Consider the following 12,716-nt stretch of genomic DNA (forward strand, 5'->3'; position numbering starts at 1 on the left):
CTGACAGCTCTAGAAGGACTTTTCCTCGACTCGATTAACCCTTACCACTCATCAATTCAAAAAGCAAATGTAAACAAATACAAAACACTGTGACTTTGTACATATGTTCACCACAGTCATTGGTGAAGTTAGAAGTTAAGCTGAAACCACTTGCTCTAGCTGACAGTGTTATGGAATTTTCTATCCTTAGGTTACACAGGTCTTGTGTGGGCCTCGAGGTCCTCATCAGTATTATTTGTTTGGCTTTGATTGAGAACAGTAGGTGCCAGTCTATCTCAACACTGTGGTGGCCAGGGTCGAAGAGACCTATTCCTGCCTTCCTAGACATAATAGATAGCTTGCCGTTGATGTTCCAATCTGACGTTCTGACATCTGTGTCCCCAGACTAGAATATGTTGACAATAACACCTCCAAGAGTAAAGACATTCTCTGTGACTAATTCTGGGCGTATAGTATTTGGGGTGTGATCTTTGTGTTTAAAGTCGATACACCATCACGAGTTTGTCAGAATGTGAGACCGACTCAGGCACTTCTGATGAACTTTGAGAGTGTCTCTAGTTCTCCTTGGCCAAGCGTCAACAAATAATACAGCATAAGACATCAGAGGCTCCTGAACACTTTCTTCCCTCCTGACCTCACTATTGACCTATGACTTCAGCAACTTCTCGACAACAGACAGTATGACATAAAACACATTTCTAACCTCATACTGGTTTTGGTTGTGTTACATCTAACCAGTATCATCAGCACTTCTGAGTGTTTGTAAAGAGGCCTCCTGCACCTGCCTGACAGGCATGAGAGTTAGGGCCTCAGTTGTGGGTGTTTTCTTGACTCACCATAAAATGTGGCTGGGTCAGTATCCGTCTGAGTTCTTTAGCTTCATGGTTCTCTGGGTAGCAGGAGATCTCTTCCAGTACCTGCAGAACCGTAGAAAGAGAAAAAGCATCACAAGAGTTTGTTTTAAGCCACAGGAGCTCTTCTTTACACCAATCGCACATACATACTGCACAAACCTCGGACCGCATTTAGAGAGCGACCCAAACAACCTCACAGTCCCCTCTCAAACTGCCTCCTACAACTCCACAGCCAGTAAGACCAACATTAAACGGCGCTCAACGAGTCAAGGAAGCCAGTCAAGACTTTGCCCCTCCTCCTGCCCTTTTGACGTGACTTGGTTTGATGTCAGCTCCAGTTATGTTGTGCCTGGCTGGTAAATGTGACATTGTAGAGGTGAGGCCTCTGAGGGGGTCTGTGAGCACCACTGAAACCGGCATTGTTCAGTTCTGATGCACTCTCTTCCTTAAGTAAGCCTGATCAGATTTATAATCAGATTTATTTGTTGTGCTCAGGACACAGCACATGTCCGCATATTAAAACCATATGCTACTATCTCTCATAAACTTTTACTGAATGCTCACAAGACAAAATGTACTTCATTCTCAAGTATTTAGAAATCCAGTTTACATTTATCTGCCATTCATGCAGGTAATGGTTGTAAAATGGAAACTGTGCAATCTTATGAATACCTGGGAATTTGGCTAGACAGCAGTCTCACCTCTAAATATGTGAAGCAAATGGCATATAGCGCAGAACAAAACAGTTGCCCATATAAAATAATGGAAGCTCTACTAAAGAACCATCTGTGTAGTGTAAGTGTAAAGACTAGGGTAATGTCACTCCTTACTAGAAACCTGTTGCCCTCATCATTTTATGTCGTCCCTCACGGTGAACTGGATCAATACAAAGACAGTAAATTATTGAAAAATGCTGGCAGGACTGCAGAAAGTCATAAAGTAAGCTTTAAAAGAATGTTAAGAATGTAAAAAAAAAGGAATAAATATAAACATAGTGCTGTTCTTGCTCATAAATATTATCCAATATCCATATTGAGGATCTGAGCTATCCATCCAATCTTATCTGAGGTTAGGGGATGTAGCTTTCACTTCATTTCACTTCTTTAAGAGTGGGTAAATTATGGTTGAATGAGAGAGCTGCTGAAAGAAAATGGTTCAGATCCAAACTAGCCGATGACTTCAAAAGCTACCAGACACTCTCTTATCCTCGTTCTCAACCAGCGTCACTGCTGCAAAAACTGCTTTTCACTGACACTCGTAAACTTTTCTCTCTTTTCAAATCACTACTCAATCCTCTGCCTCCTCCTCCTACCAGCCTTACCGCTGATACCTTTGCATCATTTTTTTACAGGAAAAGTGTCAGCAATCAGCAGCTAATTCTCTGACCAACTCACTCTCTACCCGACTCCTAACACTGCAACATGTAGCAGTCCTACTACATGTCTACTACATAGGCATCTCTAGTTCAGCTCTTTCTTAGTTTGAATCCTACCTCACAGAGCACGTGTTAAGTGTATCCTGGCTTGGACAGTTGTCCACCTCTCACCACAGGGGTGCCCCAGGGCTTGGTGCTGGGGGCCCTTCTATTTGCTATCTACACCCCCTCACTGGGTCCAATTATCTGCTCACGTGGCTTTTCCTATCACTGCTATGCAGATGACACTCAGCTCTATCTGTCATTTCCTCTTGAGGACCCCTCAGTCTCTGCACAGGTCTCCGAATGCCTCTTAGACATCTCCACATGGATGAAGACACACCACCTCCAGCTGAACCTATCAAAAACTGACCTGCTGGTCCTCCCAGCCAGACCTACTATACACCATGACATCAACTTCAAGATTGACTCCCTGTGTCTTGCATGTCACCTCAGTTACCCAGTCGTGCCGCTCTGCAGTTTGCAACATCAGAAAAATCTACCTACTTGAACGTCCTTATACAGACATATGTTACCTCACAAACGTTGTGTCCCTCCAACGCCTGGCTCTGCCACCCCTTCGTTCAAGGCAATCCAGACTCTCGTCTGTTGTTCCACGCTGGTGGAACGCGCTACCAGTTCCCACCAGAGCAGGGGCCTAACTCCTGAAGAGAGTACCCCCTCTCCTAGCACTACCAGCAACTGGACATGGTAAATCTACCCCTTTAAGAATTGTCACAGCACTTACTGCTGCACTAATGCTTTCTTATCACACTGTACCTTGATTGTTCCCTTCTCTGTAAGTCACTTTGGATAAAAGTATCAGCTAAATGACTAAATGTAATGTAAATGTAGAGCAGCTGTGTCTCTTGTTGTGTATGTCTGGATGTCAGATGTGTTATGTTAAGTATTGTGAATACATTAATCTAGACAAAGTGTTTTTTGAGTCACACCAGTAGATTTTGAACATACAGGAATAGGAAGCTGTTATACAGCAGTGACCTTCATGGCCCTCAGTCCAAACCACCTTCAGTTCTGCCTTATGCTCTACTCATTAGTATTGTCAACATGGCAGTGGTGTGTTGAGGTCTTGAGGCTTACATATTCCAGATGTTTCAAAGCGCCTCTTGCTTCATCTTGGGAGGAACTCTTAAGTGGAGGAAGACACAGGAAGAAGAGTTACACAAGCTGTCAACTGTCCTTTTTTCGAGAGCTGATAGGTGAAAGTTTAGTAATAGAGTCAGAGGAAAGTGAAGCTCCACCCCTGCCTTTAATTAATGCCAGCCATACAGAATGGGCTGTGAATCAGGGCAGTTTGTGAGATTAGTATCAACAAGCAAAGCAGATAACTTCACTCCCAAGAAAGATTGGTTCCAACACTAACAGAACTTGTTCAGTAAGTTTTGAGGTAATTATTAGTGCAGTCAGAGCAAACCTTTGTTGAAGTTTTAAGTATCTTATTTGAAGTTACTTGAAGTTTTAAGCATCTTATTGTTGCCCTGGCCAGAAACACTGGAGGCTGCAGTCTAATTGGTTGGGGGCATTTCAGTGTCAGCCAGAGTGAAACGGTGAAGAAAGAACTGAAGAGGAGAAGGAGGGCAGTCCCTAAACATACAACCTAGCCCCAACTCTAACCAGTAAGAGGTGAAGACAAACCTAAGCTCTCCTAAATCCTGGAGCAGTTCATTCCTGCTTTTAAAAACAGGACCAAATTTGCATCACACCTGGAAATTAAGACTGACCAGGCCAAACTTCCCACTCTGAGACACTTGAAAAATACAGCAAGGCCCTGGTCTGGTTAAAAGAGCATAGTATCTAGTGAATATAGTGTCTAAGTGTTAAACCACACAGAAGACAAAAGGTCTGCATGGGACTAAAAGCAAACAGTGTTGCACCTGTTGTGGATCCTTTAACAACTCTTGATCCATCAAGACTGATTTAAGTAGTAAAATGTGAACCACACTCTTTAAGCAGACTTGAACTCAGGACACAGTGTACCAGGGCTGCGTTAATTAACTAAGTCTCTCTGACATGAACCAAAGCCACATAAAACAGAGCTCGGCTCCCCTAAATGGCTTTCCCTGTCTTAACAGAGCAGGGATTTAAGACGCCAGACCTCACCCACTCCCTCACTGTTCAGACTTTTTTAACTGCTCCCTAAACAAAGCACACAACATGAGCTGTCAGCATACACAGGGGCATGTAGATACACTCACAATGCACACCACTGTTCCACAATTGCCTCCACACATTCCTGCTTCTTTCACGCTCCTTATTTAAACTGAAGGTCCAGTGTGCGCCCTCCTTGAGAGGTAAACACATAACCCCAAACTGTGTATGTGAATTCATCATAGTCAGTGTTAAACTCTGGAGATCAAAACACAACTCTGTAAGAAAGCCAAACCACACAGTTACAGCACAAACACACTGCAGCATCTCTAATGAGGAAGGTCAAACACAGAAGCCAGAGATCTTTATCAAAACAGCTGCTCTGACAATGGGCCTGAATCACGAAAATTGGATCATGAACAAATAACCCCAAAGAGGTCACTTGAGATGGAGAGGAAGATCACAGAGGACTCAATAACTGAATATAAATAATTGAATAATTCAATCTCTCTCTCTTATTGTCTAAGTCAGGGGTGTAAAACTCATTTTGGTCCAGGGGTCGCATACAACTATATATGAGCTCAAGGGGGCCGGAGCACAAAAATCACTGCATAAATTTGAAAATATAAAAAAATATATAGATAAAAAAATGTGCTAAAAACAAGTGCAATACAAAATCTTTTTTATTTAAAGAATTTTTCTTCAATAAAATAAAAAGTAACAACCCAAGGCTCAATGTTTGTCATATCTCACAGCAGAGCTCATAGCAGAGCAAGCAGATGACATGGAAGGCATGCGCTTGGATTATTTTAACAATATAGCTTTGAACAATAAAAAAAATATGTAAGTGTCACACCGCGGTGAGGTCAAGCTGGGTTTTTGTTATGTCTTGTCATTTCCTGTTTTATTTTGAAAGATAACTCTCCTCTCGTTTCAGGTCACTTGCCCTTCCTCGTGTGTCACCGGTCTGATTGTCTTCCCCGCCCTGATTGTTTCCACCTGTTCCCCATTACCTTGTGTATATATTGTCTGCGTCTCCCTTTGTCCCGTGCCGAAGTGTTTCGTCTTTCGTAGCGTGCACCAAAGCCCTTTTTCCATAGCCCACAGTCACAGCATCATAGCTCTAGTGTTCTTTTGTTTTTCTACCTCGTATGAGTGATTTTCTGTTGTACTTCTTAGTCTAGTCCTTTTGTTTCTTTGTATTTAGCCTAGTGTGTTTTCAGCCTCGTTTTTGAGCGTCTTAAGTTAATGTCTTAAGTTAAAGCCTTTTGTTGTTCCTCGTTGTGAGTGATTTTGATTTTGTTAATCTTTAATAAGAGTAGTCATAGCCTTTTGTTGTTCCTCGTTGAGAGTGATTTTGATTTTGTTTATCTTTATTTAGAGTAGTTCAGTGTTTTTTCCTCCTTTGGAGTGATTTTTTGTTTCCTCTAGTTTAGGCCTTTTTTATAGCCTCACTCAGTCGAGGATATTGTCGACCTGAATAAAACAGCTGTCTGCCAAACTCTGCATCTGAGTCCCCATTGAGTCCCGGCCTGACAGTAAGAAATGTTCCAGGTTACATCAATGACAGAAATCAAAGCCAAGTTAAACCTCCAGTCTCCCAAAAATAATAAAAAAGCATATTTTTCCAAAACAGCTGTTGTAGTATGACCATGAGGAGACTGTTGATGTGTGGAGTGATTTTGAAGTCTCCATACTGTATAACAGTGGAGTTATTGATTATTATTTTCAATAAAAATTCACCAAAATTATGGAAAATTATATTTTTCCAGAACAGCTGTTGTAGTATGACCATGAGGGGACTGTTGATGTGTGGAGTGATTTTGGAGTCATAATACTGTATAACAGTGGAGTTATTGAATTTTGTTTGCAGCGTCTCTCTTGGAACTGAAATTTGCAGATGCTTCCTGCGCACTCGTCGGGCCGCTGGCTGCTCGTAGTCAATATTATGCGTCCAGCTCGGAGGACGGGTTTTTGGTTCTTGTAGCTTGTAGTATATGCTATTACGATGTGAAAGAGGCATCATTTGTGTTTGAACGTTTCGCCTCTTACTTATTGATCCCGGAAGTCCGAATCTGTGAATATCTTTCCAACTTTACCGAACTTGCCGACTCTCGTAGTGGCGTTTAAGATTGTATTCCTTTAGCACAGCCACTTGCTGCATGCACACCAGACACATAGCTTTCCCATTCATCTCCGTGAAAAAATACGAATTAGTCCATTTTTCCTGGAAGATCCGACACTCAGTGTCCACCTTTCTCTTTTTCGACAGCGACATTTTTCCAACGAGGGTGTCAAGATTGAAACAAAGTGTCCGCTACCTGCTCTCAGAGAACCAAGCCTTCATGAGTGGCCGCTCTAGTGAGCCACGGCTACACATGCGGTGTTAAGCTAACCGGCGCGCACAGCACTGCGCGGCACAGCAGTGCGTCACGATATTATAAAAAAAACTAGAAAATTCCTGCAGAAATTTTGAGAGTGAAGAGTGGGGTGTTGCCGGGGGTCTGTAGTCAAAAAGCACACCTCAAATAGTAATTATTAACATGTTTATTTAGACACAGGAGCAGCTAGCGCTTCCGCGCTAGCAATTAACATTAGCGTGTTAACAATTACCATGTCTTAAATTTTTAGTTGCTAATGTTAATTAGTATGTTAGCATTTGCATTAATTTTAGCATTGGCCGCTAATGTTACCAGTTAGCATGTCTTTACAGCTGCTCTGCTGTGAGCAATTAGCATGTATTCTTAGTGACTGAAAATGAGTGGCTAGCATTAACGTGCTAGCAGTTAACATTAGCGTGCTATCATTAACATGTTAGCAATGAGCATGTATTTAATTCTTAATGGCTAATAAAAATCAATAAGCATTAGCAGGTTACCATTACCAGGTTAGCATTAACATGTTAACATTAACATTTATTTAATACTTAATGGCCAATGTTAATTGTTAACGCACTAGCTGCTCTGCTGTCATTGTCTGTCATTTTAGACAGACAACGCACTAGCAATTATCATTAGCACGTTATCTTTTGCATGTTAACATGAGCATGTATTTAATTCTTAGTGGCTAATGCTAATTGCTAGCACTGACACGCATGTTAGCATTAACATGTTAGCAAGTAGCATGTACTTAATTCCTAGTGGCTAATGTTAATTAGCATTAGCATGTTAACATTAACATGTTAGCCATGATCATGTATTTAATTCTTAGTGGCTAATGTTAATTGCTAACGCAGACGGCTAACAATTAACATTAACATTTTGGCATTAGCGTGTATTTAATTCTTAGTGGCTTATGCTAATTAACATTAACATGTTATCATTAGCATATTATCAATGATCATGTATTTAATTCGTAGAGGCAAATGTTAATTGTTAGCGCAGACGGCTAACAATTACCATTAACATGTTGGCATTAGCATTTATTTCATTCTTAGTGGCTAATGCTAATTAACAGTAGCATGTTAGCATTAGCATATTAACAGATAGCATGTATTTGGTTATTAATGGCTAATAGTAATTGCTAGCGTTGACGTGCTAGCAATTACCATTTGCACTAATTTTACAATTGGCCACTAATGTTAGCAGTTAGCATGTCTTTACAGGTAGCGCTAATGTGCTAGCTGCTCTGCTGTCTCTGTCTGCCATTTTACACAGACAAGTTCAAATTAAGCCAATAACTGCTCAAATGGCCACTGGGCTGCTGCAACTGTTGTCAGTTGGAACTTCAGTTGGAAATCCTGACAGAGGCCCTGTTTACACGTACATGGGTATTTTTTAAAAACGGAGATATTTCCCTTCGTTTGTACCTATCTTTTACACGCAAACGGTGAATTCGCCTCTGAAAACAAATCTTTCTAAAAACTCCGGTGAGAGTGGAGATTCTGGAAAACTCCGGTTTTGCGTTTGCGTGTAAATTGAGATAAACGGAGTTTTAGGCAGCGGATGCGCCAAAAGTGCGACCAATGTTTACTTGTTGCTATGACGATGCTCATGGAAGCATTATTCTGATTGGCTTGCAGAGGATTCGCCTTCTTCCTACACTGCCACCCACAGGCTTGGCGTAGTTATGACGGCGCTCGATGGCGTATTTATGCGGGTTGACTTTTTTGAAAACGATGCTATGTACACGATGTTATTTTGGAAAACGGAGGGAGGGAAATATTCGTTTCTCAACATACCCGGCTACGTGTAAACGTAGCCAGAGAGAGAGAGAAAGGAGGAGGAGGGATCTCTGGCCAAACCGTATTTCCAATCATTGAACCGAAATCACTGGGGGCATCCTGTGCCCTTCCTGAACGTCTACATATTTGTTTTGTGTCGATAAGTGAAGAAATGTGCCCTTAAGAGCAATTCAGAGAAAGGTTACTTCTGCTTTCCTCCAGAAAATTTCCCGCCTTTTTAACATGGCAGTCTATGGGCTGTGAATGGGGGGTTGCATCTTTGCGTTTCCCGCCAAAACGATACATCTGACAGTTTTAGCAGGCGAATGTGAGTAAGACGACAAATTTTCCTACGTTTCTATGTATAAATTGTGTACTGTATGTAGTGGTTCATTTGAGGCCACGGTAGTCGAATCCGTTTTATTTTTTCACTGATTTTTCTCCCTGCTCCTCACTCTAGCTGATGATGTCAACCACTCTAGCACAAACATTCCGCCACATACACACCCATTATAAACCCAGAAATTTGACTAAAAACCTGCTCAACTTTGAGCCTTGATAGTTAAAAAACGGTAAAAGCTGTCGACGAGTGTAGTGAATCCCTAAAGAGAAGGCAAGCATACCTACATTTTAAAGTTTAAATGAAGTCTCTCGGTGAAAGTATGCCAGAGCAGTTCATTGTTGAAAATGTCTGTTGAAATGTATTTTTTTTCGGGCCTCCCCATTCATTCCCTATGGGAAATTTTTCGATTCGGGATCAAGACGCACGTTTTGATATATAATTTGTTGGGGTCCTCTCACCGCTGCGGGCCGCATTAATGTTTGAAAAAGGGCGGAAAATGAATAATAATACCATGAAACATGCAGAAGAACAATAGGCCCAATAGTTGACAAGTGCCTACGACACTCGTCAACTATTGGGCCGCGGGCCGGATGAAAAAGCTAGGCGGGCCGTATGTGGCCCACGGGCCGCATCTTTGACACCCCTAGTCTAAGTCAATATCATTTCAGTGTAGCAGTTAGTCCACTGCCTCAAAGCATCATGGTCTGGCCTTTGTTCTGGCCAAGATGGTGTGGGCTCCAGGACCTACAGTACATTTACTCAAGTACTGCGTTTAAATACATATCTGAAGTACTTTAACTGAGTATTTACTCTTCATGCCACATTAGACTTTAACTTCACAACATTTTAGAGTAATATTTTATGTTTTACTTCACTATGACAGGACAAACAAAGGACCTGAATTTGATCAGGCAAGCAGGGCTGAGGTCACCCTCACCCTGCTTGTATCTGGTCAAAGTGGATCAAATTGTTGGGTTAAATTGGACCCCTTGGTTATTTGTCTGGGCAGGTGTGAGCACAGTCATTCAGGTGGGGATCAAGGCAATCACATTGAGACCCTTGAGAGGAAGTGGTCTCCATCCTTCATCTTCCAGTATCTGAATCTCTGGCTGAAGGCAGCACGTCTTCTTTGCAAAGTGTGAAGCTGCACCATTCCTTCAATTCCTTGAAGTACATTGGGAATTCTGTTGGTAGAATTTTGCCTGGCCTGGATCATCACCACGGCTATGAACAAAAGCCAACTTTACCATTGCTAAATTGTTAAATGTAAAATGTTAAATTCCATATGTTAGTCCAGAACACAGGACCTTCTTCCTGTTTTACCTTCTTGCTCCTGCCCTAGCCACATCTGACAAATAAGCAGAGCGAATGTCACATGATTTTTACTGAGGATAAATTCTAAGTAATAAAATTATAGTTTAAGTATTTCCAACTTCGCTGAGGCCACTCAGGACACATCTGGGAGGCCTCTGGTTGTTCCCAGACCCCACCCCACACAGAGAATGGCTTCTCTAAATGAAGTGAGCAGGTGAGCAGAAAGTTCCACAGCAGCAAAGAGTTAGAGCTTTAGTAAGCAAGAGGCCAGAAGAATTAATACAGGCTGAGCACTGTCAGAAGTCAAGAGAGAGGCCAACAACATGTGTTTACAGCATATTAAATTCTTTGTTATCACACATCACATATGTGTTAATGCAGACGTGTGTGTGTGTGTGCTTCTTCACCTCTTTGGCTCTCTGCACGGCATCACTGGGGGGGTTTCTGATCTGTGGGGATGACTTAGTGTTGATCTTATCGTAGAGCTGAAAATAAAAAATACAAATCAATCAGTCAGTCAGCTGGCGAAACTGTGATCAGAGTTCTGCTCTGAGGTCAGCATGATAATCCAGTTTGTCAGATGAGACTTCAATTTTCTATTACAACGTAATTCCTTCCTTTAGATACACGCCCTTCTACTAACCCCTTTTCTCATTTAACAAAATCAAATCAAATCAATTTTATTTGTATAGCCCAAAGTCACAAAGTACATTTGCCTCAGAGGGCTTTACAATCTGTACAGGGAGTGACACCCTCTGTCCTTAGACCCTCGGTTCGAGTGAGGAAAAACTTGCCCACAAAAAACCTTTAACAGGGAAAAAATGTGGAAGAAACCTCAGGAAGAGCCACAGAGGAGGGATCCCTCTCCCAGGACGGACAGACGTGCAATGGATGTCACGTGTACAGGACAAATCAACACAAACATATTGTACAATTACAATGAATGATAAAATGACAATGAATCACAATAAATGATAAAAATGATGATCGTGCAGGATCACAGCAGCAGCCACGATCCATGAGAACCTGCTGGACGACAGAGCACAGAAACTCCGGGGAAGTTTGGTTAGTAACATGCATTAACGAGACATGTCCACAGATGGAGAGAGAGAGAGAGAGAGAGAGAGAGAGAGAGAGAGAGAGAGAGAGAGAGAGAGCGAGAGAGGGAGAGAGAGGAGAGGAGAGAGAGGAGAGAGGTAGGGAGGGTAGGGAGGGAGAGAGAGAGAGGGAGAGAGAGAGAGAGAGAGAGAGTAGATGAGAGAGAGACGAGCGAGAGAGAGGGTTTTTTCGGTAAGGGAGATGTGACTGCATCTTCAATCAATACCGTGCCTGGCTAGGCATAACCCTAGGTGGGGGGTGGAGTCCCCTGGCAGTCTAATCCTATGGCAGCATAACTAAGGTATGACCTGAGCCAGCCCTAACTATAAGCTTTATCAAAAAGGAAAGTCTTAAGTCTATTCTTAAAAGTGTTGACCGTGTCTGCCTCCCGAACCCAGAAAGGTAGTTTGTTCCACAGAAGACAAGCCTGATAGCTGAAAGCTCTGGCTCCCAATCTACTTTTGGAAACTATAGGAACCACAAGGAACCCAGCGTCCTGAGAGCGCAGTGTTCTAGAGGGGTAGTAAGGTATTATGAGCTCTTTTAGATATGATGTGCCTGACCATGAAGAGCTTTGTAAGTAAGGAGAAGAATTTTAAATTCTATTCTAGATTTAATAGGTAGCCAATGCAAGGAAGCCAAAATGGGAGAGATGTAATCTCTGATCTTGGTTCCTGTCAGAACACGTGCAGCAGCATTCTGAATTAACTGCAAAGTCCTAAGAGACTTATTAGAGCAGCCTGATAACAAAGAGTTACAATAGTCCAGCCTTGCAGTAACAAATGCATGGACTAGTTTTTTCTCGCATCCGCCTGAGAGACAATGCGTCTGATTTTAGCGATGTTACGTAAGTGGAAGAATGCAGTCCTCGAAATTTTGTTTTATGTGGACGTTAAAGGACAAATCCTGATCAAAAACAACTCCAAGATTCTTTACAGTGGAGCTGGAGGCCAGGGTGATCCCATCTAAAGTAACTAAGTCTCTAGAAAGAGAGTTCCTGAGGTGTTTGGGTCCAATTACAAGAACTTCAGTTTTGTCTGAATTTAACATCAAAAAATTGTAGGTCATCCAATTTTTTATATCCTTAAGGCATGCTTGGAGTTTAGTTAACTGATTGGTTGCATCAGGCTTGATCGATAAATATAATTGGGTGTCGTCAGCATAACAATAAAAACTGATAGAGTGATTCCTAATAATGTTCCCTAAAGGAAGCATATATAAACTGAATAGAAGTGGTCCAAGTACAGAACCTTATGGACTCCATGACAACTTTGGTATGCATGGAGATTCATCATTGACGTGAACAAACTGAGATTATCTAAAAAATACGATTTAAACCACTTAGGGCGGTTTCCTTTGATGCCAATTTGATGTTCCAGTCTCTGTAAAAGAATTTGATGGTCAAGGTTTCAAATGCAGCAC

The 12,716-nt window shown here is 41.9% G+C and overlaps 1 protein-coding gene across 1 annotated transcript in view; it reads right to left on the bottom strand.

Annotated features, from left to right (window-relative positions):
• The window catches only part of LOC104937969 (peripheral plasma membrane protein CASK), a 135,906-nt gene that overhangs the window by 41,661 nt on the left and 81,529 nt on the right, over positions 1-12,716 (bottom strand). Inside the window, exons 14-16 of the mRNA XM_027282238.1 lie at positions 10,604-10,681; positions 3,370-3,417; positions 837-917 (exon numbers count right to left, since the gene is read on the bottom strand). Coding sequence (XP_027138039.1) covers positions 837-917; positions 3,370-3,417; positions 10,604-10,681 — 207 coding nt within the window. The remainder of the gene's footprint in view (positions 1-836; positions 918-3,369; positions 3,418-10,603; positions 10,682-12,716) is intronic.

The sequence above is a fragment of the Larimichthys crocea genome, chromosome IX, assembly GCF_000972845.2.
Source record: "Larimichthys crocea isolate SSNF chromosome IX, L_crocea_2.0, whole genome shotgun sequence".
NCBI lineage: Eukaryota > Metazoa > Chordata > Actinopteri > Sciaenidae > Larimichthys > Larimichthys crocea.